Source organism: Aquarana catesbeiana, linkage group LG03 (assembly GCF_042186555.1).
Source record: "Aquarana catesbeiana isolate 2022-GZ linkage group LG03, ASM4218655v1, whole genome shotgun sequence".
NCBI lineage: Eukaryota > Metazoa > Chordata > Amphibia > Anura > Ranidae > Aquarana > Aquarana catesbeiana.
Genome location: NC_133326.1, coordinates 110,241,542 through 110,267,499, shown reverse-complemented (window position 1 = coordinate 110,267,499; position 25,958 = coordinate 110,241,542). Strand labels below are relative to the sequence as shown.

At 42.6% G+C, this 25,958-nt stretch overlaps 1 protein-coding gene across 1 annotated transcript; it reads right to left on the bottom strand.

Moving 5' to 3' along the window:
- Nucleotides 1–55: 55 nt before the first annotated feature.
- On the bottom strand, nucleotides 56–25,021 carry OAZ2 (ornithine decarboxylase antizyme 2). The gene is given in 6 exon segments (XM_073623543.1): nucleotides 56–483; nucleotides 6,894–6,979; nucleotides 8,266–8,441; nucleotides 23,858–23,938; nucleotides 23,940–24,015; nucleotides 24,957–25,021. Coding segments are annotated over 6 exon segments (615 nt in total). The 3' UTR covers nucleotides 56–352.
- Between the last annotated feature and the right edge of the window lie 937 nt (nucleotides 25,022–25,958).

Below are 25,958 nucleotides of genomic sequence, written 5' to 3'. Positions count from 1 at the left end.
TTTCTTCAGTGTATAGTGAAAAGCGTGGTAGTCCAAGAAACAAAATGACAACAAGTTGGCATTTAAGATAACTATTTTCTCATATGCAGCTTCAACTACATTCTGAATACATTTTTTTTAAATCACAGATTGCAAGGTGCTTGAGGTTGCTGCTTCCAAACAAAATTGCAGAGAAAGTCAAAAATAACATACATCGTATTCATAAAACTGAAAGAAAGGCCAAAAAATATCAGTCCATCTCACGGTAACGAGTGCTTCTCCTCCCATGTCCTTGGAAAAGTGCGAGAAATCCCCACCAGCTATTCTTATACACAGAAAATAAAAAGCTAAAGGATCTACATGTCCACTGCGGTCACTCTTCGTCTGAAGAACTCTGGTCAAGAGCGTAAACCATAAACAGAACTTCTGGACGTGCTGGTACGCAGGGATGCCCAGGACGCACAATCTCAAAGCCCAAAAAGCTAAACGTCTTCAGAAGCGGACCTATGAAAGAACAGATAGTAGAATGAGAAATAAATATGACAAAGACCCAACATGACCTCTGCACTCTGTTGAATCCAGTTGAGCCTCTGACTGCTAGCCTCAGGATAAACACTGTGCAGAGCAAAGTATGAGAAGTGTAAATGGAGGAAATGTTATCTGCAAGGAGATCACATACAATACTGTTACAGGGTCATTTGCCCTCTTGCCTGCCTCTTTGGCTTACAGACTTCAGCACCTCTTAAAAAAAAAAAAAAAAAAAAAAAAATTAAAATAAAAACCACACACACGCCAAGAACCTGTAAATCTTATTTAGATTTACCTGAACTATGGAGTGTGAAGGACTACCTAATTGGTTAGAAACTAATAATTGTAAGCCCTCCGGTTGTTGTTGTTAGATAGTCTAAACAATAAGGCCCCTTTCACACGAGGCGGGCTCCGTTTCTACGGAGCCCGCCTCGGTCCGCCGGCTCAGCGGGAGATCTGTCCGTTGATCTCCGCTGAGCCGGCGGATGACAGGTCCCTCTCTGCTCACTGAGCGGGGAGGGGCTTGTCAGGCGCCGCTGCCGCCTATGGAGGGATCGGACGAAAACGGACAGCGTGTCCGTTTTCGTCAGATCTCACCCGATCCGTTCCGCCAGCGACGGATCTGGACGTAGAGCCATACGTCTGCTTTTAGCGGATCGGACGGGGTCGGATATCAGCGGACATGTCTCCGCTGATATCCGACGCTCCATAGGCTAACATGGAGCGCCCGTTCAGGTCCGCCGTCAAAACTGACAGGCGGACCTGAACGGTCCGATCGTGTGAAAGGGGCCTAAGATTTTGTGGTTTGTCTGACAAAATGTAAAGCATTTTTGATGTCTCTGGAATGCAGTGCTGGCATTTAAATTTGATATTATAGAACAGCGTGCACTCAAAACTCACCCTAACCTCATCTCAAATGTCTGTATATAACAGCCTATATGCAATTTACCAGTGCTCCTACAAGATAAACTGTTTAGTGTGAAGTCGCATCAGAAAGACCAGAGACTTACTTCTGGGGCCACATAGATCTCCTTCCCCACCGGGCCAATTCTGGCACTTCTCACATACATGTAAAAATCTACTACTTTTTTGCTAATTGCACAGCAGTTTTTCAAACGCATTTTTTTTGGGGAAAAAGTAACACTTGATGTTAAACAGATACCAAACATGTCATGCTTTAATATTGCATCTGCTTGTGGAATGGCACCAAAACGAAGGTACTTAAAATTCCCGATAGGCGATGCTTCGAATGGCTTTACAGGTTACCAGTTTAGAGATACACAGGAGGTCTGGTGCTAAGTTTATTGCTCCCACTCTGATGTTTGTGACAATACCTCCCATGTGGTGCGATCACATATGCATGTGGGACTTACGTATGCATTCACATTTGCGCGTAATCATAGGGGCACTTTAAATTGTATCCAAAAATTGTTAACATTTTTGTTACAGTCTAAACCTATTTATTTATTGTATTAAAAGTAGAACTGCAGGCAAACCCCCCTCCCCATTTTGGATAGAGCAAATTTCAGATTTGTTTATGCCATCTGTGTCCCAATGTGGAGATTTTCCTTCACTTCCTGTCCCATAGCCAAACAGGAAGTGAGAGGATATCTCTGCAAATTAAGGGAATTTCTTGGGGACCCCCAGGTTACAAGAGTGTCCCCATTGTAAGATTCCCCTCTATTACTATTCTGGGGACAACACAAAATTTGGGCTTTTCTTTTACTTTCACTTCTAATAAATGGTAAACAGGACAGGTACCTGTCCCCACTTCCAGGAGACCTCACTGCAGCGAGATTCCTTGGAAGTTCCATGCGCCCCCCTTCTTCCTCCGGTGTCGGGCCAGTTAGAAAGAGCAGTAGGGAACCAGCTGTGAAGCAGATAGGCTTCACTGCCAATTTACCTTACCATGAATGGTGGCGGCAGCACCCGAGCGCCTGGGGGGGCAGCACTCTTCTTAAACCCACCTGGCAGTAATCTCGAGTGTGGCTCAGGGTTAAAATCTCAGTACCATTAGCGGTAACCCTGAGCCACACTCGTGATTGCATTGCAGAATCCTGGTCCAGGTAACTTACCTTGTCACCAGGATCCTTCAATGCCCCCCTACTGTATCCTCTGCCGGCTCCGTTTCCTGCGAGCATCGTGACGCATGGGGGCGGAGCCTGGTGGCAAATTCAAAAAGTACAAAATACATAACACATACAGTACACTGTAATCTTACAGATTGCATTACTGTATCAAATTATTTCACATCCCTTGTGTCTCTAGTGCTTTGTCCAGTGCCCTGCATGCACATATTATATATACTGTTTTTTTCTGCCTGGAAACTTGAGATTGTCCATGGCAACCAAAAAGTGTCCCCTTTACATCAAAAGTGGTTTTAAACCAGCTAGAAAACAGCGATAGTAAATTAGACCACTTGCAGAATTGAGCTATAGTGATTCGTGGGGAAATTCATTTTATCATATTATTTATAGTTATATTATAATTTATGATTTCGTGTTTCAAACGCTATCTTACCCGGGATATCTACTAGACTCTTGTTTGGACAGATTTAAGTGTGTTATTACTAAGAATTACAGGCCTACAATATAAAAACGCCAAATTTCTATGCAAAACAATGTACCGCTTTGAGATGAAAAAAATCTGACATAATCATACTGCCAGGGAGGTTAAATGTAGTAAAGTTAATTGGGGCATTTAAACAGAGAAACCAACCAGATTTTAATCTTGCTCTCTATCTATCACTGCAAAAGTAAAACAAGGATTATAGGTTATACAGCCAACATCATTAATGACATTTTCATAAATAATGCTGATCTTAAAAAAAAAAAAAAAAAAAAAAAAAAGTTTTCTAACAAGAAGGCAAGGACAAAATTTATGTAGAATTTAGGAGCCAGTTAGTCAATCAAGATAAGCAAAACCTTGCACCTGGAAGAAGCTAAGGAGCAGATGCTGGCACCTGCGAGGGAGCATGGGAGGTAATTATCTGCAAACTTTAGTTTCACCTTAAGTGTTGAGATTGTAAAGCACAAAATCTGAGTGTGACCCCTGTGTGTCCAGATAAACCTGATGATATTAAAGTACACAAGAGAATTACTTTCAGGAGGTAAGCCATCTAATCCCAAGGGTATTTATAGTCAATTAATGCCTGTGGTTGTACCCAGGTCATGGCATGCCAAGAGACTGTTGGATTAATTTGCTATAAAATTACAACAACCCATAGCTATAGGACTCAGTTAAGACGTTTTCTGACCTGGACTTTAAACACAACGGATGGAAATACCGGTTGGCCATGAATGACAAACACATTACATACATGGCGATTCATGCCAGCTTCACTATTGACTCTGTACTCCTAAGCATATACGTGAAGCAAGTTCTTAAAGGAAACAAAAAAGTGTCTGTATATTTAAAGCAGACTTTCACAAATTACATGAACCTATTCTATTTTGGTTCCTTCCCTCTCCCTATTAATTACAAAACTGGAAAATATATATCTAATTTTTTTAAAGCGAGACTAAACTGTCCCATCCTCTGGAACTCGCTACCTCCACTGGTCCGGCTATCCCCTACTCTTGCTACCTTCAGGTGATCCTTGAAAACTCATCTCTTCAGGGAAGCCTATCATGTCTCCAACTAATCTCCTACCAATTCCATCAGCTTATTCCCCACAGTTACAACCTTTTGTACCACCTGCCCCACCCTATTAGATTGTAAGCTCTTCTGAGCAGGGCCCCCTTAATCCTCTTGTATTTTATTGTATTGTAACTGTATTGTCTCCTTTTATATTGTAAAGCGCTGCGTAAACTGTTGGCGCTATATTAATCCTGTATTATAATAATAATAATAATAATAATAATAAACACTCCTATCATTTTCTGCCAAGGAAGCTGCCATCTTTGCATGGGTTTGATCTTCAACTGCCATGATGCTGCACATGTGATCAGTTATGACACCAGCCATTTGATGGTTTGACAGTTTGGTTGAGAGCACAACCAATGTGACAGTTACATTCCCAGCAAATACCAGGAATAAGATGGAAGACAGTTCTTGCATCCCTTGGAAAACACTAGTAATCTGGCTGTTCTGTTGACCCCCATTCTTCAATACCTCCCTAATAACTAACCTGAAACAAGCATGCAGATCAGGAAAGTCAGAAGTCCTTAAGCCTAGTACACGGCCGAATGTCAGGCAGCCTCACCTGGTTCAATAGAAACCGGCCGACATTTGGCCCCTGTGAACTGTATGACCCAGAAAGGTCTGCCGACCGACTTCCAATCAGTGCTCTCAGCCAATGTTCTGGTGGGGGGGGTTTGGGGGCATCCCTGTCGGAGCACAGTAGAACAGCAGGGGAGATCGCTGTACTGACATTGGATTGTCAGAGAAAAAAAAAAAAAAAAAAAAACAACTTGTAGTGTGTACAAGGCTTTATCTGCTTAGGTGTTCAACACACACACCCCCCTTTTGAACAGTAAAACTGAGTTTTATAGAACATTTGTTTAGCTCATTACATGAAAGTAAGGGTAATAATATAAAGATTACAAAATCTTCAGTTTTACTCAAATACGTGGATGCAAAAAATGAATACACCCCACAACAAAAACTACTCCATCTAGTATTTTGTATGACTTCCTTGATTTGTAAGGACAGCACCAAGTCTTCTAGGCATGGAATTCACAAGCTGGCGACATATTGCAACATCTATCTTTTTCCATTCTTCAAGAACGACCTTTTTAAGGCTGCTTTCACACCCAGGCATCAGCGGCAAAGCGTCTCTATTTTTATTGGCGCATTACCGTCCTTTTTGGCCGCTAGCAGGGCGCTTTTAACCCCTGCTAGTGGCTGAAAAAGTGTTAAAATGACCTGCAAAGCGCCAGGCCGGAGGCACTGCCCATTCATTTCAATGGGCAGGGGCGCTTTAGGAGCGGTGTATACACCGCTCCTTAGCTGCTGCTTGCAGAAGTTTTTTTAACGTCCTGCCAGCGCATCGCCTTAGTGTGAAAGCATTTCACTGCAGGGGAGCAGTTTTTCAGGTGCTATTTTTAGCCCAAAAGCGCCTGTAAAATGCCTCAGTGTGAAAGGGGGCTTAGAGTCTGGATGGAGAGTGATGCTCAACTTGTCTCTTCAGAACTCACCACAGGTGTTCGATTATGGGAAACAATCACCCCAGTTTGGCATTCTACTTCTTTATCCAACTGCAGTGAACTTGCATGGCAATTTTCTGCAACCCTTATCAGATGACGCTCCCGTCGAGGCATTAACTTCTGTGGACAGCCTGGACGTCTCTGTGAGATGGTTGCAGTTCCATCTTTGTTACATTTTTGTATAACTTTTGCTACAGTAGTCTGACTGCTGATAAGTAAAGCTTTGCCTTTCATGTGTAAATAAATTATTCTCTCTCAGGCCTTGTGTGACATTTCTCCTCCATGTGGTGCCATTGCTGACAGCATGTAATGGGAAGGGGTTTCTTCGTTTACGCAACGACCTTTTATTATCTACTGTCTGCTGGACACCTGTATAATGAATAATCAGACTCACCTGTAATTGAATGCTTGTTAATTAGGATTTTGTTGTCTAAAATTTACTTTTGCTCCTAAGACTTTCATTGGAGTGTATTCATTTTTGCAACATGGTCTTTAATGAATTTGTTAGGAAAAATACTGTGTGCAAATTAACAAATCTTGGTTGCAATCAATGACCCAAATTTGTGGGAGTATTTGGTAGCATAGTATCCCTTAGAAAATGTTGGTTTTGAAAGCAAAGTAAGCCTAGGTTCACATTGGAGTGATCTGTCATGCGATTTGAGAGATCAAACCGCATGACAAGTCGCAACCTATTGGCGGCAATGGCACTGTTCCAATCTGTGCGACATCGATTTGCAAAAGTAGTTTCTGCACTACTTTTGCAGATTTCAGGAGCGACTTCAATAGACATCTGTGTATGAAGTCACACAGATGTCTATCAAGTAGCACCAGAAATCGCACTGCTCGATCCAGCAAGTGGCTCTCTCACCTCATTGAACAGAGGCAGCGAGAACCATTGGCTCCTGCTACTGTCAATCATAGCCAGTAAGGAGGGGGTAGGGCCAAGCTGTGTGTGTCAATGAACATACAGAGCTAGCTTGGGAGAGAGCAGGAACGAGTGCTCCCATAGCAAGCGGCTTGCTTTGGGGCACTCAGCAAAGAAACTGTGCCAAGAGCACCGGCGGTGAATCCAAAAAGAGGAGGCACGGGCCTGCTCTTTGCAAAACCATTATAGAGAGCAGACAAGTATAACAGGTTTGTTATATTTGATATATATTTGGTTCCTACAGATTCCTTGCTCAAGAAAAGTAGCTAAATAACCAGACAATATGACTTCTTTCCAGAGTTCACTACACATACCTCTGTCTTCCCGACTCTTTCTGAAGCAGATAAAGACGTATCTGACTTTCATCTTTTCTTCTGCATGCTCAAGTAGAGCCAGCAACCTGGAGACAGCAGACATTTCAATGATCAGTACTGACCAAGAAAAAGATGTTGCTGAAAGGGCAGCAATGGCATATCAAGATAGGGGTTAGTTTTACGGAGATTTGTAAGCATTAATAATTAAAAAAATTTTTTCCCCCTGAATCATACTTACCTAAGTGGATTCAGCATCATTGCAATGCTGCATCTGTCCCCTTGTGCCTCTACACTGAGAACCGAGCAATCGAACACTGCCGATGGCTCAGTTCTCACAGCTCCCCAAGCAGAGAGCTGCTGATTGTCAATCAACAGCTCTCCACTCTGCCCCCCCCCCCCCCCCCCGCTCACTAGAGTACCGAGCTGTGGGGGGGGAGTGGCCGTCTCAGCCTCTCAGCGAGAGGGGTATCAGTCCTGGCACCTGCCGAATCCAGACTTTGTTGCAATGATGCGGTGCCTGGACTGATTCCTATGATGTCAGCAGAGAGCAGACTTCAGTCCGCTCTCTGCTGAAAACAGGTCACAGGAGCGCAAAACGAATTGCACTCCTGTTACCCATAGGAGAATCCCAGCCAAACGAGCTCAGGCTGGACTTATCCTTAAAATTTAGATAGAATGCAGAATCCAAGAATCAACATATCCAGATAGCAACCATCTATTACTCACTCCCGAGATGGACTAGGGACTAAGGAATTATTGACTATGGCACTTGTAGTGTGCATGGAGCAGAGTGCACATGATTGCAATTATTGTGCACTGCTTGTTCAAACAATAAAAAAATAAAAACCCCGGGGGAAAAAAAGGAGAGGTTTGGGAGCTCTCAGCAGATGTTATAAGGAGGCACACACTAAAACAAAATTTAATGAAAAATAGATTATAGGGACATTAAATAGTGGATGGATTATTTTTGGAGAATAAGGATATTGTTTAGTGTTACATTAACTCTTTGGTAGGACAATGTTCAAATCTAAATTTACCGCTGATAATGTAATCTGCCAGCACAGTATAGACACGGGTAATATTGGTAAAAATTTACTTCCCAGCACCCTCTACACAGCAGAGGAAAATTTCAGATTTTGGCGTTTTCCTGAAAAGAGCAAGTAAAAAGATAAGCGGAATTATGTTAAGTTATGCTGTGTGAATGAGAACATTTTACAAATATAAACGTAGGGGTTATCCCCAACTTGGCTGCAAAAGTGGAACTATGCTTTAAGGCTAATACTGGCACTCCAATTTAAAGTTTCTGTTGAATCTCCATAGTTGAGAAAAAAAAAGGCGTTAAGAGTTGTAGAAGCGTAAACTCATTGCTTACCCCTCTTTGCTTCCATCAGCTAGAATGCCCTCAGGAATTTCTACAAAGAGGCTCTGGTTTGACAGCATAGTCTTCCATGAAGATTCTTTCACGTCGGTGACCTTATAATGAAAATGGATAAGGTGGGGCTTCCCATCATTCCCCGGGAGATCCTGAGAAACTGTAAGCCTCTCATCCTGCAACCAAAAGTTTACAAAAAAAGGATAAATACTGATGTAATACAATATAAATCAGATGACCATCATAAAAAGTTAAATCGTAATGAATGAAAACGAGCAACTTACTGATCAACAACAAGTTATTACTAAAAATCACAGTCAACGGTTAATACCACAGCCACCCTGTAGAAGGCGCTCATGTTACATACTTACAATAGCTATTTAGCAAACTCCAACAAGATGATGCAAATACACTGTAATTAACTGAACAGCACATATGAAGATGAACAAAGATGTAAACCTGAAAACAAAGCTAGACACCAAGCTCCATCACACTTCACATATATCAACCTTCAGGCATGACTGATACCTGGTGACATGAATAACCCATTGGCAAAAACCTTCAGCTTAGCCACATTATGAGGAAAAAAATGAATAGCCATCTATACATTTATTCAGCCATCAAGAAAATCAACGCAACAGTTTTGAACATACCTTGCAACCTCTAAAGCTCTTGCTGTTACCTCGTTTATCCCGATACCTGAATAAATAATTCTTAAAAGTTTGAGTAAACTCCCATCTCTGACATTAACCTATAGGTAAGCCTATAATAAGGCTTACCTATAGGTACTGTAAATATCTCCTAAACGTGCGCCGTTAGGAGATATTTACTGTACATGCAGCCAGTGACATCACCGACACAAGCGCTCTAAAGGAATGGCCACCCGGGCTGTTCCTTTAGAGTCCTGTGCCGTAAACGGCAGCACCTGATTCCATGCATAGAAGACGAGTGAAAAATCCTTTGGTTGCATCGACATGCTATCCGTGTCCTGGAGCTCACACTATGTCAAATTCCATGCAGCCGCTGCATCCCAACTGACATGAATGGGACGGTGTGCACGCAGATGCAGGCACCACATGGAAACAAGCTTAAAGTGGTTGTAAACCCTTACATATACCCAGTGAAGCTAGTGGCCTCTGGTGATATACAGAGATGTAACAAATGCTCCTACATAAGTTGCACCTGTTTATCTACAGTTTTCACTTTTCAACAGCTGGTCAAAGTGCAGAATTTATAAAGGTAGTCAGAACTGTAAGAAAAAAGGGGTGGAGAGCTGAAGTTACACTATGCAGAGCTCAGTGAGGAGAGCTCTGAGAGCTGGCAAAAGTATTGAATTTATTCTTCTCCTCAGTCTTCACGAGGCAATCGGGGGCTTCAGTAACCAAAACTGCAGTGTTTATCCTCATGACACAACACAGGAAGCACCTCCATGGTTAACAGAGGACAGAATTAAAATGAGATTTCAGAAACTTAATATTAATAAATCACCGGGACCAGATGGCTTGCACCCAAAAAGGTACTTAAGGAACTCAGTCAAGTGATTGCCAGACCGTTGTTCCTAATTTTTACAGACAGTCTTCTGACTGGAATGGTACCAGCTGATTGGAGAAAAGCCAATGTAGCACCAATATTTAAAAAGGGCCCAAAATACATCTCTGGGAATTACAGACCAGTTAGCCTAACATCAATAGTATGTAAACTCTTGGAGGGGATAAGGGACTATATACAAGATTTTAGTAATGAGAACTGTATCATTAGCAGTAATCAGCATGGATTCATGAAGAATCGTTCTTGCCAAACTAATCTACTAACCTATGAGGAGGCGAGTTGCCAGCTAGATAAAGGAAGGCCCGTAGACGTGGTGTATCTGGATTTTGGAAAAGCATTTGACACAGTTCCCCATAAACATTTACTGTACAAAATAAGGTCCATTGGCATGGACCATAGGGTGAGTACAGGGATTGAAAACTGGCAACAAGGGGAATTCAGAGGGTGGTGATACATGGGGAGTACTCGGAATGGTCAGGGGTGGGTTGTGGGGTCCCCCAGGGTTCTGTGCTGGGACCAATCCTATTTAATTTGTTCATAAACGACCTGGAGGATGGGGTAAACAGTTCAATCTCTGTATTTGCAGAGGATACTAAGCTAAGCAGGGCAATAACTTCTCCGCAGGATGTGGAAACCTTGCAAAAAGATCTGAACAAAATGGGGTGGGCAACTACATGGCAAATGAGGTTCAATGTAGAAAAATGTAAAACAACGCATTTGGGTGGCAAAAATATGGATGCAATCTATACACTGGGGGGAGAACCTCTGGGGGAATCTAGGATGGAAAAGGACCTGGGGGTCCTAGTAGATGATAGGCTCAGCAATGGCATGAAATGCCAAGCTGCTGCTAACAAAGCAAACAGAATATTGGCATGCATTAAAAAGGGGATCAACTCCAGAGATAAAACTATAATTCTCCCGCTCTACAAGACTCTGGTCTGGCTGCACCTAGAGTATGCTGTCCAGTTCTGGGCACCAGTGCTCAGGAAGGATGTACTGGAATCGGAGCGAGTACAAAGAAGAGCAACAAAGCTAATAAAGGGTCTGGAGGATATTAGTTATGAGGAAAGGTTGCGAGCACTGAACTTATTCTCTATGGAGAAGAGACGCTTGAGAGGGGATATGATTTCAATATACAAATACCATACTGGTGACCCCACAATAGGAATAAAACTTTTTCGCAGAAGAGAGTTTAACAAGACACATGGCCACTCATTAAAATTAGAAGAAAAGACATTTAACCTTAAACTACGTAGAGGGTTCTTTACTGTAAGAGCGGCAAGGATGTGGAATTCCCTTCCACAGGCGGTGGTCTCAGCGGGGGGCATCGATAGTTTCAAGAAACTAATAGATAAGCACCTGAATGACCACAACATACAGGGATATACAATGTAATACTGACATATAATCACACACATTAGGTTGGACTTGTGTCTTTTCAACCTCACCTACTATGTACAGTGGCTTGCGAAAGTATTCGGCCCCCTTGAACTTTTCAACCTTTTGCCACATTTCAGGCTTCAAACATAAAGATATAAAATTTTAATTTTTTGTGAAGAATCACCAACAAGTGGGACACAATTGTGAAGTGGAACGAAATCTATTGGATATTTTAAACTTTTTTAGCAATTAAAAAACTGAAAAGTGGTGCTTGCAAAATTATTCGGCCCCTTTACTTTCAGTGCAGCAAACTCACTCCAGAAGTTCAGCGAGGATCTCTGAATGATCCAATGTTGTCCTAAATGACTGATGGTGATAAATAGAATCCACCTGTGTGTAATCAAGTCTCTGTATAAATGCACCTTCTCTGTGATAGTCTCAGGGTTCTGTTGAAAGCGCAGAGAGCATCATGAAGACCAAGGAACACACCAGGCAGGTCCGTAATACTGTTGTGGAGAAGTTTAAAGCCGGATTTGGATACAAAAAGATTTCCCAAGCTTTAACCCCTTCCCGCCGACCGTACGGACATCTGCGTACTCGGCTTTCGGGGGTTATACCGGGATGATGCCCGCAGCTGCAGGCATCATCCCGGTACCGTTGTTTCGAGCGGGCGATCGGCTACCCGTATATAACAACCGATGCGGCTAAAAGCCGCTCAGCTGTTATACCGGAGGAGCGGGAGGGGACATCCCCCCCCTCCCGCCGCTCTTACTGGGCCTCCCGTGCGATCGGGAGGCCCGGTGTCCAATCGTCTGCCTCCGGCGGCTGTGGGCTGTGTCACAAAGGATGTTTACATTCCTTGTGACAGCAATAAAAGTAAAAAAAAAACTTTTTTTTTTTAAACACAATTTTTAAAGTATAAAAATAAATAAAATAAATAAAAAAAAAAAAAAATTTTAAAGCGCCCCCATCCCCGCGAGCTCGCGCAGCGAAGAAAACGCATACGGAAGTTGAGCACGCATATGTAAACGGTGTTCAAATAACACATGTGAGATCGCCGCGATCGTCAGAGCGAGAGCAATAATTCTAGCCCTAGACCTCCTCTGTAACTCTAACCTGGTAACCGTAAAAAAAAAAAATTTAAAGCGTCGCCTATGGAAATTCATAGCTACCATAGTTTGTCGCCATTCCACGAGTGCGTGCAATTATAAAGCCTGACATGTTTGGTATCTATTTACTCGGCGTAACATCATCTTTCACATTATACAAAAAAAAAAAAAATGGGGTAACTTTACTGTTTGGATTTTTAAAAATTCGTGGAAGTGTCCCTTTTCCAAAAATTTGCGTTTAAAACACCGCTGCACAAATACCGTGTGATATAAAATATTGCAACAATCTCCATTTTATTCTCTAGATTCTCTGCTAAAAAAATATATAATGTTTGGGGGTATTTGGGGGGCACTGTGCAAGCGATCATTTTGAAATGGAAGGAGTATCAGACCACTGCAAATCTACCAAGACCTGGCTGTCCCTCTAAACTTTCAGCTCAGACAAGGAGAAGACTGATCAGAGATGCAGCCAAGAGGCCCATGATCACTCTGGATGAACTGCAGAGAACTACAGCTGAGGTGGGAGAGTCTGTCCATAGGACAACAATCAGTCGTACACTGCACAAATCTGGCCTTTATGGAAGAGTGGCAAGAAGAAAGCCATTTCTCAAAGATATCCATAAAAAGTCTCGTCTAAAGTTTGCCACAAGCCACCTGGGAGACACACCAAACATGTGGAAGAAGGTGCTCTGGTCCGATGAAACCAAAATCGAACTTTTTGGCCACAATGCAAAACGATATGTTTGGCGTAAAAGCAACACAGCTCATCACACTCAACACACCATCCCCACTGTCAAACATGGTGGTGGCAGCATCATGGTTTGGGCCTGCTTTTCTTCAGCAGGGACAGGGAAGATGGTTAAAGTTGAGGGGAAGATGGATGCAGCCAAATACAGGACCATTCTGGATGAAAACCTGTTGGAGTCTGCAAAAGACCTGAAACTGGGACGGAGATTTATCTTCCAACAAGACAATGATCCCAAACATACAGCAAAATCTACAAAGGAATGGTTCACAAATAAACGTATCCAGGTGTTAGAATGGCCAAGTCAAAGTCCAGACCTGAATCCAATCGAGAATCTGTGGAAAGAGCTGAAAACTGCTGTTCACAAACGCTCTCCATCCAACCTCACTGAGCTCGAGCTGTTTTGCAAGGAAGAATGGGCAAGAATTTCAGTCTCTCGATGTGCAAAACTGATAGAGATATACCCCAAGCGACTTGCAGCTGTAATCGCAGCAAAAGGTGGCTCTACAAAGTATTAACGCAAGGGGGCCGAATAATTTTGCACGCCCCGCTTTTCATTTTTTTATTAGTTAAAAAAGTTTCAAAAATCCAAAAGATTTTGTTCCACTTCACAATTGTGTCCCACTTGTTGGTGATTCTTCACAAAAAATACAAATTTTATATCTTTATGTTTGAAGCCTGAAATGTGGCAAAAGGTTGAAAAGTTCAAGGGGGACGAATACTTCCGCAAGCCACTGTAACTATGCAACTATGATTGGAGGGAAGGAACATGCCCCCCTTCACACAGCACACAGTTGCAGAGTTGAGGCCGTCAATAAGCTGGAGCCCCCCCCCTTTGGCATCAGGAAAACTTATCAGAAGTGACTTATGCTGACAGAGAATGAAAGCAGCAGAAATTACACTTAAAGTGGTTGTAAAGGCAGAATTTTTTTTTCATCTTACTGCATTCTATGCATTAAATTGGTTGTATACCCTTTTTAATTTTTACTTACAGGTAAGCCTATAATAAAGTTTACCTGTAGGTAAAATGAATATCTCCTAAACCGTATTCACTTTGTATGCACCCGCTGATGTCAGCGGAACATGTGCTGTGAATGCCCGTCTGAAAGTCCGACAGACGCTGCCGGACCTTGCCAGGAAGAAGATTCCCGCGCGTATGCGCAGGAGTGACGTCATCGCGGCTCCGGTCACTCACATCGACGGAGAAAGGAACCTGGAAAAAATGCAGAGGGAAAAATGTCAGCTCCCTCAGTGTGGACCAGGCTGCGATACGGGGACCTCGTTCTAAGGAAAGTATTTCATAATGAGCTAGTATGTGGTGCATACTAGCTCATTATAGCTTTGCCTTACAGTTTTTTTTTTTTTTTTTTTTTACATGTGCGGGTATACAACTGCTTTAAAAGATAAAAAACCTGTGTGCAGCAGCTCCCATAATACTGATATGAGCCCCATTTCTATTCAGTGTTGTGTAGGACTGCCTCAGCCGTCAGGGACTCTCCCTTCTGATTGGCTGAGACACAGCAGCAGCGCCACTGGCTCCCACTGCTGTCAAAGTCAGTTAGCCAATCAGGAGAGAGAGGGGGCGGGGCCGTACCACAGCTCTGTGTCTGAATGGGGACACACGGAGCTGCGGTTTGGCTGTGGTGTCCCCATAGCAAGCTGCTGGCTGGAGGGAGGGGCCAGGAGCTCCAAAGGGGGGCCAAGGAAGAGGGAGATCCAGGTTGCTCTGTGCAAGACCACTACACAGAGCAGGTAGGAATGACTTTTTTTTTTTATTATTAACACACGCGAGACTTTAGCAACACTTTGAGACAAATACACACTATAGAGGGGGTGCTTTGTTCATATTTCATGTCTGAGGTTTACAACCACTTTAAGTACACCCATGTGAACAAGGCTATAACCTATAAGAGGTATCACATAATATTGAGAGGTTACTTCACCTTATACAAGGTAAAAGCTCAATCACAAGCATTATAAACTGTTCCTGGAAATCTCTGTATGATCCGTGCAGGGAAATGGTTCAAAATGTTCTATCCCTTCCCCACTATATACACAGAAATGTTGCGGTTACTCTCTCGGTACAATGTGGCAATTCTAGACACAAAAAACTGTGTACATGTTAATACCCTGCAGAGAAACTGTAAATGGATATAAATAGACCCTCATAGCAAAAAGAAAAAAAAAGTGTGAGAAATGAACTTGGAACACAACTGATCCTACCAAATCATTTACAGCTCTGCTGCACAGCAATTTGTCTTTTTAATGAAATAATTACCTCAATGGAATACACTGTTCATGCTCACCAGTGCAGCATCTATAACCTCAGTCCCTGCGAGGGCCCCTCACACGTCCCTTACTGGAAAATGTGGTCCCCATTTAGCTCGTTCATGAGATGCCAATGTGTCAAATTGCATTGTGTCGAGACATGCTGATGCCTAGTCAAATTTTACATTCAGCAAGTTACCCTTAGAAGAGAAAAGAACTTAAAGCACTATTAAATCCAAAAATGAATTATATTGCAGCTTATCAATCATTAGATGCGGTGGCTGCATTTGTTTTCTTTTCTTTGGCTTTTTTCCTCCTTTTTCACCTGGTAATGTGACCAGTAACACACCTCCTGTATTAGTGAGACACAACGTGGGATATGAAAGCACATTAGGCATGGCAGCACAGGAGGCATAACAGCATTGTCAGCCCGGGGGGGGGGTAGATACATTAATAAATTGTTTTCCTTTTGGGAGAAAGGTTTTGCATGAATAAATAGAAGCGGATCATTTTAATCATCCCTGCCAGTGTCAAGTGGTTTGTCTCAGGCACGAAAACCAGAGGTGGGCAAACTTTCAGGAGGTTGAGATCTACCTGGACAACATAGAAGAAATCAAAGACCTGTTGGGTTAGGGGAGGCTGGGTATCCTGTTGCGTCACTTTTTTTTTTTTTTTTTTTAAGAAAACACACACACACACACACACACACACACACACACACACACACACACCCAAGCCCCCAATAAAGAAAAAAAAAAAAAAAACGAACACATCAAATCACTCATCCCCCACACATACAGTAGTATCCTCTGCCGCCCCCCCTTACAGTGGTGTCCTCTGCTCACTTTCACATTACATAACCCCCCCCCCCCCCATCCGTAATGTCCTCTGCCCCACCCACAGTAGTGTCCTCTGCACCTCCAGAGCTTTTTTTCATTGCGCAACCCCCCCGACAGTAGTGTCCCATGCCCCTCCCAAAAGAAATGTTATGTCCCCTCACAAGTAGTAACATTTGCCCCCATCACAACACACAGCCATGTGTAGGTAGATCTCTCCTTTACACAGGCTGTACATCAGAGCAGAGTGAGGCAGCACAGCGCTGGATGGAGGGCGGGAGCTACCAGAGTTAACCTTTCATGTTAACAAGCCAATGATCGGTTTGCTAGGGCTGCCCAGCAACTTTGCAAAGTTAAAGGGGTTGTAAAACCTCGTGTTTTTTCACCTTAATGCATCCTATGCATTAAGGTGAAAAAACACCTGTCAGTGACCGGCCCCCCAGTCCCCCCCCCCCCCCGTTTTACTTAGCTGAGCCCCTTATTTCCATCGGCGGAGACACGTTCTCCCTCTCTCCACGGGGTCCCAGCCCTTGATTGGCTAGATTGATAGCAACACAGCTATACAATACAATTACGCAGGCGCCAGGGGGCGGGGCCGCCTCCAGCATTCATTTCTATGGACGCAAATGCTGGTCTTGGGAGCGCACCTGCAAGGTAACCCCCCCAGGAGAGCACTTCTCCTAGGGCAGGGATATGCAATTAGCGGACCTCCAGTTGTTGCAGAACTACAAGTCCCATGAGGCATAGCAAGACTCTGGCAGCCACAAGTATGACACCCAGAGGCAGAGGCATGATGGGACTTGTGGTTTTGCAACAGCTGGAGGTCCGCGAATTGCATATCCCTGTCCTAGGGGTTTATCTGATGCGGGAAGGAGCTGCGAGAGCCGCCAGGGGACCCCCAGAAGATGAGGTTCAGGTCCACTCAAAAACGCAAAACGAACTGCAAAGTGGAGGGAAGTACGATTGTTATTTAAAAAAAAAATAAATAAATAAATAACAAACAACACGAGCCGTTACATTCACTTTAACTAAAGCAGCTCCTGTGCTCACAACCTCCATCCAACAGTGTTTTGCCTCACTCCGCTCTGCTATTAAAAAGGAGAGCAGCGGAGGCTGGGTGGAAGAATCAAAACAGCCCTGTTGATCTACCCTTCGGCTCCCCACAAACGTCAGGTAGATCACGATCGACATGTTGCTGACCCAGATGTAAAACGATACATTCTGCTGAAGCATTTGTGCTTTTGAAATACAACAGGACTTGCTGGTTGGATCACCACATGAAAACAGAACAAAGCCCAAAAAAAAAACAAAAAAAAAAAAAAAACACTAAACTAAATGCAGCCATCACAGATTAGTAAGCTGCAATATAATAAAAAGGTTTGCTTTTGGGTTTAATACGTCCTTAATAAAAGTAGCAGAAATCCAGTACCTGATCAGTTAAATAAAGACTATATACTGACCATAACAATAAAGACTCCACACTTTTAAACAATACTATAAAAGTATGTTATCTTAAAAAAGAAAAGCGCACATGGCAGTGTTCTCCCTAGGACCTCCTTAGCAGGTGATACTTGTTGACTCCTACAATGTAATCGATTAATCGGCCAGTAACATAATGGGGTTAAAAAAAACCTAAAACGAGCCCTTTATAGTACAAAAAGAGCAAATAATCGCTACTGTAAATATTACTTTCACAGTTCTACAATAAAAAAATAAACCCCTTACAGTAGTGATTATCTACTTTTTTTGTACTATAAAGGGCTAATTTTAGATTTTTTTAACTCCATTATGTTACTAAACATCTTAGACCTGGTTCACATCTATGTGTTTTTTGGTGCTTTTTTGTAGAAGCGCACTGCAGTTCATTTACATGGTTTCCCATTGGACACGTTCACATCTATGCTTTTTTCAGCAGCTGCGTATTTGGAAAGGGTCAAGGACTTTTTTTTTTAACGCAAAGACGGTGCTTTTTTGGTTCAATATACTTCAGAAGAAGAAGCTGCAGAAAAGCATTTCATGTGTTTTTGCAGCAATTTGTGTTTTTTAATCTGCCCAACAACAATTTGGCCCAAAAAATTGCAGATGCAAATTGCCGTCAAAATCAAGTGCGCAAAAATCAAAATGCACAAAAATCAAAATGCACAGCAAAAAGCACTGCAGAAACAGATCAAAAGCAAACTGCATAGGTATGTAGTGAGCCTTATGCTGGCCACACGGTTCAATTTTCAGACGAGAATATTCAGACAAAAAATCTTTGTACATTCGCTAAATGTTGTTTGAAATTTTCACTTGTTTTTAACATTCTGTTTTTAAAATGAATGTAATTTCTGAACGAAAACCACATACACTGTCTGAAAATTCCTTTGACCAAGAAGTTTTCTATTTCCAAATTTTCCTGTCACTGTGGTTGAAAATGAACGTCGATTTGACCCCACTAATGATTAGAAAATCGAACGAACGTTCCTAAAATGAATTTATTTTTTTGAAGGAAGACATTTGATCTCTGAGTCTGATATTTATCTGATTCACCCTTTAATAGTATATACAGTATATCTCTTCTCTAATAGTATATACAGTATATCTCTTCTGTCTGTTATTCTCAGAGTGGATTAGATATTTTGCTCCCTAACCATATAGTTGGTTATTTATATTTACCACTGCATAGAGATATTTAAGAATAAATTGCCTTTTTTTTAAAACTTTACATATTAACTAAATTATACACCACACTTTTTTTTTTTAAGGTTATTAACCGATTAATCGAAACAATAATCGGCCAACTAATCGATTATGAAAATAATCGTTAGTTGCAGCCCTAGTAGGAACTGTTCTAGACTTCTCCAGAGGCCTGTCTCAAGTGGTCTCCAGGAGCACAGACAGCAATAAAAAGCTAAAAGGCATAGCTAATAGTTATACTTTAAAGTGGTGCATGCATCTACACATGAGAGGGGGTAGGATAAAAATGTTATAACCACATAGGTTTTTAATTCTTGCTAGCACATGTGAACAGCCAAAAACTGACCTGTATTTTTCAGATTAATAAAGACAAAACCTTTGTGATGAAAAACAATTTGTGTTGCCAGACACAAGAACTGCTGCTGGTGATGGTGTGTTACCTTTGTGATTAAGTGCAGTTGCTCAACAGTCCCTGGTGGACTTTTGCCAACCAAATGGGAATACCCTGTTTATTCATCATCACAGCGGCAGAGCACATTTTTGACTTTGCGTGCCATTCGATAAGTGCCCTTGAGGAAGGGTACTCCAAGCCTGAAATGTTACATTGCAGAGACTGTTTTGTACTATCATTGTTAACAAGACAGATGTCTTTATAAGTAAAACATGTTCTAAAAAAATATACCAGTATGGGATAACTGACTGGAAACCACTCATTTCAGTGTAAAGAAAAAAATATTTTAAGTGGGTATAATAAACTGCTCTACAAACATGACGCTTTCCCTGCGTTTATTTCACACTATCCAACAAGATGCAAACACATATCCAACCGGCAGACCAACGTGTTTAAATAAAAGTTTCCAAACTCAAGCTCTATACAAATAATGTATTACCATGCCACTCACAGTCTACTCACATCAATACTGGCACGTCAGAGCTAGGGTGAAATGCTTAATGTAGGCTATCCAATTACTCTGAATGTGATAGTCCTAAGGCAGTGTCTTCTGTAATAGCAGATCAAAAAAATGCTTCCATCAGAAATAATTAAATTGTTTTCTTGTTTACACTGTAATTTCACACCAGTTGTCCTTATCCTATAACCATAATCAGCAACCTGGCAAAGGCCCAATACCCAAGGTATACCTAGGCACTGATGCAAACAAAGCAAGCTACTGCATCATTAGATCCTTGTGCAGCAGAGCTGCTCACCAAGAGACTTTTTGGTTTGAAGAAAACAGCCAACAAAACCTGCAAAAAAGCAGAACTCCGGCTAACTGTAAAAACAGCGGTTAAAGTGGTTGTAAACCCTTACACATCACTTTTACCTACAGGTAAGCCTATAAGGCTTACCTGGCTGTAGGTACTGCAAATATCTCCTAAACATCCACGGTTTAGGAGATATTTACCACATATGCTTGCGCCGACGTCATCAGCACATGTGCAATAAAGGAAGGGCACGATTGTGCCGTTTCTATAGGGCCCGTGCCATGACCGTTGGCTCCCATGCGCATGCGTGGAAGTGACGTCACCAGACTCTGGCCAGTCACAGAGATGGAGTCCAGGGCCCCAGAAGGAAGGAGGGGTGAAGATAAATGCAGCCACCAGCGGGGACATCGTGGGCTTTGTTTGCAGGCAAGTGCAACATAATGGGCTAGTATGAATAGCATACTAGCCCATTATGCTCTTACTTTGCAGCGGAATAAAGAGGAAGTAAAACCCATCAGGGTTTACTTCCTCTAACATTTCTCTAAAAAATGTATATATCAATAGCAGACAACTCCTTCACAGTTCTGGTTGGGGGGGGTGTCAGTTCTATTCTCTGGTACCCCACAGACAGGGCAATATTTGTAGAATTCCAACCACCATCAAATATCACTCTTTACTTTAAAAGGAGAAATCCAACTTTCCTAACATGTTACCACTCATATTCAGGCTGTAACATGTTAGTGATGCGGCAGCCCCCATACCCCCAACCAACCATTGCAGCTGAGAGGCTGTAGTCCTTAATGTACTCGGGGAGCTGGCGAGTGCTCTAGGTAGTTCATTGATGCTTCCGGTCATTCAGTAACTACCTGCCTGTATGAGGTATGAGCAGACAGCTACACAGTCTGCAGGAGCCTGAGATTGCACCCATGATCTGCTGATTGCTGGTGCAATACTTAGCAGGCTTCTGATTAAAAAAAACAAACACCCACAAATAATATTATTATTATTATTATTAATAATAATGATTTGTTACCTTTACATTTTTTAAGAAGTGCATTATTTTTTTAATAAAAATGAATCCTTTAAAAGTGAACTGGTCGGGATAAAAATATGAGAGCCTCCACTGGCAACTTGTTGAAGGTGCTTTTTGTCTGTCTGTCTCCCTCTCTTATTTCTTTACTAATTTGTAGGGTCACTGACCCAGAGCAAACATGCATTGTAGGTGTCCCAAAACCACTGGACGTTCCTGTTCTAGCCAAGTGACTCACTAAGTAGTGAATGAAAGATACAGATGACAGTTCTGTACACACACACACACACACACACACACACACACAAACACACTTTTAGTCAATGGCAGCTCCCAAAGTTTTTATCCGGTCAGATCTTTTTTTAGGATTAAAAACTCTCAAATCAGCATTACTAGATTTAATCCTTATGCTGCTAGCAATAGTAAATAAATTGAAAGCGGTATTATAGTTACTTATCTAAACCTATTTTTTTCAGTTGCTTCGTGGTTTCTGGCCTAGGCCAAAATAATGTCATACATCCCAGGAGTCTTCAGCAGAAGAAAAAGGGGGTTGTAAGCCAAGCGCACCCTCCTGCCTGGAGTAAGGGTAGATGAATTCCAGGAAGTAAATACTACATGACTCCTTTGCACTTATTTAAATTGGCCATAGCTAGTAATGCTAGGGGGTGTTTTTCCAAAATGATTAAAAAAAAAAAAAAAAAAAAAAAAACTGTATGGAGACATGGATGGAGGGGTGAGTTTTCTCTGACTATTAAAAATGAACTAAACAGCCTTTTCAGTTGAAGGTGCTCAGATACAGTTAAAGTGATACTAAAGTCTTTTTTTTTTTTTTTTTTATAAAAATAACAAACATGTTATACTTACCTGCTCTGCGCAGCGATTTTGCACACAGCAACCCAGATCCTCCTCTTCTCGGTTCCCTGTAGCTGCTGACTTTTAATATATGGACACTTACCTGTCCAGGAGTCCAGCGATGTCAGCACCCCAGCTGATTTTAGGATCGGCTGCTGCCACCGCCATCTACACTAAGGGAAACCGGCAAGGAAGCCTTTCAGCCGGTTCCCTACTGCGCATGTGCGAAGCGTGCTGCGCTTTAAAACTGGCCCGGCAGCGGAGGAAGGGAGCCGAACTTCCAAGGGACAGCGCCATCTCCTGGAAGTGGGGAAGGGTACTGAAAGGTGGCAAATGTGGCACCAGGGGGGGGGGGGGTTGTAGTTAGGAGACAGATAAGCAGAAGTTCCACTTTTGGCTGGAACTCCGCTTTAAAGAGGAACTAAACCTTATCCTTATAAGCCAAGGAAGCTGCCATCTTAGCCTTCTTTTGACCTGCAACTGCCATGGTGGCGCACACGTGATCAGTTTTGACACCTGACATTTGATAGTTTGAGAGAACAAGTAAATGCTCGGAATGTAACTGTTTTTTAAAACTTAAAATTGGAGAGTTTAGTTCCGCCCTAAACGCATTCTTATAAACTGTCTCCCAAAACAGTTAGAGCCCTTTCACACTGACCGCCAGGCTGCGTTAGCGGTAAAGCGGTACTACTTTTAGCGACGCTTTACTGTCGTTTTAGAGGCACTTTTTTGTCGCTAGCGGGGCGCTTTTAACCCCCGCTAGCAGCCGAGGAAAGGGTTAAAACCGCCCGCAAAGTGCCGCTGCCCATTGATTTCAATTTTATACACCGCTCCAAAAGCGCCCCAAAGATGCACTCGGACTTTCACACTGGGACTGCAGATGAGGCATTTTTCAGGCACTTTACGGGTTCTATTTTTAGCGCTAAAGTGCCTAAAGAACGCCTCCAGTGTGAAAAGGGTCTTAATTCAAGGCATGCCGTGAAAGGATAGCGGTCACAAGTTTTAGTCCCCTTTCACACTGAGGTGCTTTTCAGGCGTTTTAGTACTAAAAAAAAAATAGCACATATAAAGCGTCTCTCAAGCCACCCCAGTGTGAAAGCCCAAGTGCTTTCACACTGGGATGGTGTGCTTGCAAGATGGGAAAAAAAAGTCCTGCAAGGAGCGTCTTTGGGGCGGAAATGAAATGAATGGGCAACGCTGTCGAAGCGCCTGCAAAGCGCTTCAGCAGCGCTGCAACACGGGGGCGCTATAAACCCTTTCTTCGGCCGCTAGCAGGGGTTTAAAGCACTCTGCTAGCAGTCAAAAAGTGATGCTTTAACAGCGGTAAAGTGCCACTAAAACTAGCGGCCTTTTACCGCTAACGCCGGCACTGCCCCAGTGTGAAAGGGGTCTTAGGCCTCGTTCACACCATGGTGCAGAGAGGTCAGTTTTTCTACACGAGTTCTGCAAGGGCACAAGAAAACCCTAATGTTCTCTATGTGCCCTGTTCACACCACAACACTGGTATCACATGCAGATATCTGCAATGTGTATGTGGTTTTCTGCACAGGAAAAAAAAACTGACATGACATCAACATTGGTGTGAACAGGGCACATAACTGACACGCATAAAAACTCATGACTCTGCAAGTGAAATCTGCGCAGTTTTCCCATCAGTTTTCATGCATGTATGGTGTGAACGAGCCTTTAAGAGCGGTTATTACTTTCCTCCTGGATTAATGGCAGATACCCTGGGGGTTGGTCTTCGGTTTATCAGGACTGAAATTACAGGACTTGTGAACTTGATAAATGAGAATTTTTTTCAAGCTATGTAATGATTTAAAGTGTTAAAATATATCAGTGTACCTTACTTCTCCATTATCAGCATAGATTGATACCACGTGACACTTTCAAACACACAGTACAGCTACTATACAGGTCCAAATATATAGAGAATTCTTCTTACCTCATAAATCACAGCTGGGAGTGCAGGATCCCTGCTGTCCCCTCGCCCACCGGGGATCTTCGACAGTGGGTGAGGGGCATCAGGAGCACCACAGAGGCCCGGGAATGAGGTGCCTGCAGCACTGGAGTTGGGGACTGCTACTCAAAGGCAAGATACTACTGTAAGACAAAAAGAACAGAAGTCATAAACAAACATATACATTAAGCAAAATTCTAAATACTTAAGCAGGTTCCAAATTCTAATCCCAATCTTATATACTGTTAAGGACCAACAAGAAACATTTAGAGATATGTTGATGGGGTGGATGTACTATTCACAAGAGATACCAATCAGTGAATACGGTCTCCATAGAGTTCTCTTTTATATGTCTTATAGTAACCATTTCATGTTATGATACAGACTGAAAGCAGGATGTATCACTTTAAGTTCGTACCATCGTACCCGGGTAACGGTTAAAGGGGTTGTAAAGGTTCATGTTTTTTCACCTTAATGCATCCTATGCATTAAGGTGAAAAAACACCTGTCAGTGACCGGCCCCTCAGTCCCCCAGTTTTACTTACCTGAACCCTCGAACTTGTCCCACGGGGACGCGCCGTGTCTCTGCTAGGGGATTCTCAGCTGTTGAGATAGATTGATAGCAGCTCACCTATTGGCTCCCACTTCTGTCAATCAAATCCAATGACGCGGCCGCCGGGGACAAATCCTGCATTCGGTTTCTATGGACGCTGAATGCTGGACTTGGGAGCGCACCCGCAAGGTAACCCCCCCCGGGGGGGGGGGGGGTCTTCTCTAAGGGGGTTATCAGATGCGGGGAGGAGCCGAGAGAGCCGCTAAGGGACCCCAGAAGAGCAGGTTCAGGGCCACTCTGTGCAAAATGAGCTGCACAGTGGAGGTAAGTACAATGCGTTAGTTTTTTTTTTTTAAATGAACCTTTAGTGTCACTTTAACCACTTCCTGCCCAAGGACATCATATGATGTGAGAATATCTGAATGATGCCTTCAGCTACAGGCATCATTCAGATATCCTTGTTTTCAGCCGGCAATTCTGTACACTATAAGAACGATCATAGCAGCAGTTCCACCGCTTAATTGTTCTTACAGGCGACAAGAGGGGACACCCCCCCGCGCCGACATCCGGTGCTTGTCCAGGCTCTCCCGTGCCATCGCGGACCCGGAGAAAGAATCGGCTGCCGCTGGGTGACGAGCATAGAGATGACCAGTGACCAGATGGTCACCGGTCATCTCTATGACGTTATGACATAACGTCTGACATAACGGCGGTTGTAAACAAAGCCGAGACTGCGGCTGGTAAGCATGAGATTGTGGATTTTTTTCCCCGATCTCATGCTTTCCAGCCTGCAGGAGAGATGCGGTCTTATGGACCCCGCATCTCTCCATAAAGGGGATCTGTCACGAATGATTCCTATTACAAGCGAGGTTTACATTCCCTGTATTAGAAATAAAAGTGATTAAAAAAAAAAGTTAAAGAAAGTAAAAGAAAGTAAAAATAAAAAAATAATTTAAGAACGCCCCCCGCTCAGAAGCGAATGCACACGTTAGTCCTGCCCACATATGTAAACGCCGTTCAAACCACACATGAGGTATCGCAGCATGCGTTCGAGCACAAGCAACAATTCTAGCACTGGACCTCCTAACTCGAAACTTGTAACCTGTAAAAAAAATTTAAACCATTGCCTACGGAGATTTTTTAAGTACTGAAGTTTGGCGTCATTCCATAAGTGTGCGCAATTTTAAAGTGTGACATGTTGGGCATCTATTTACTCGGTGTATCATCTTTCACATTATATAAAAAAATTTGTGCTAACTACTGTTTTGTTATTTTTTAAAATCATGAAACACTTTTAAAAAAAAAAAATTGTTGCGCAAATACTATGCGAGATAAAAAGTTGCAATAAGCGCCATTTTATTCCCTAGGGTGTCTGCTAAAAATGTATATGTATGTATATATAATGTTTTGGGGTTCTGAGTAATTTTCTAGCAAAAAAAATATGATTTTTACATTGTTTTGTGTTAGTGCTCAGACATGTCTCATTTCAAAAGGCTTTTCTGAATATACACTGGATGTTTATATGTGCCGTAT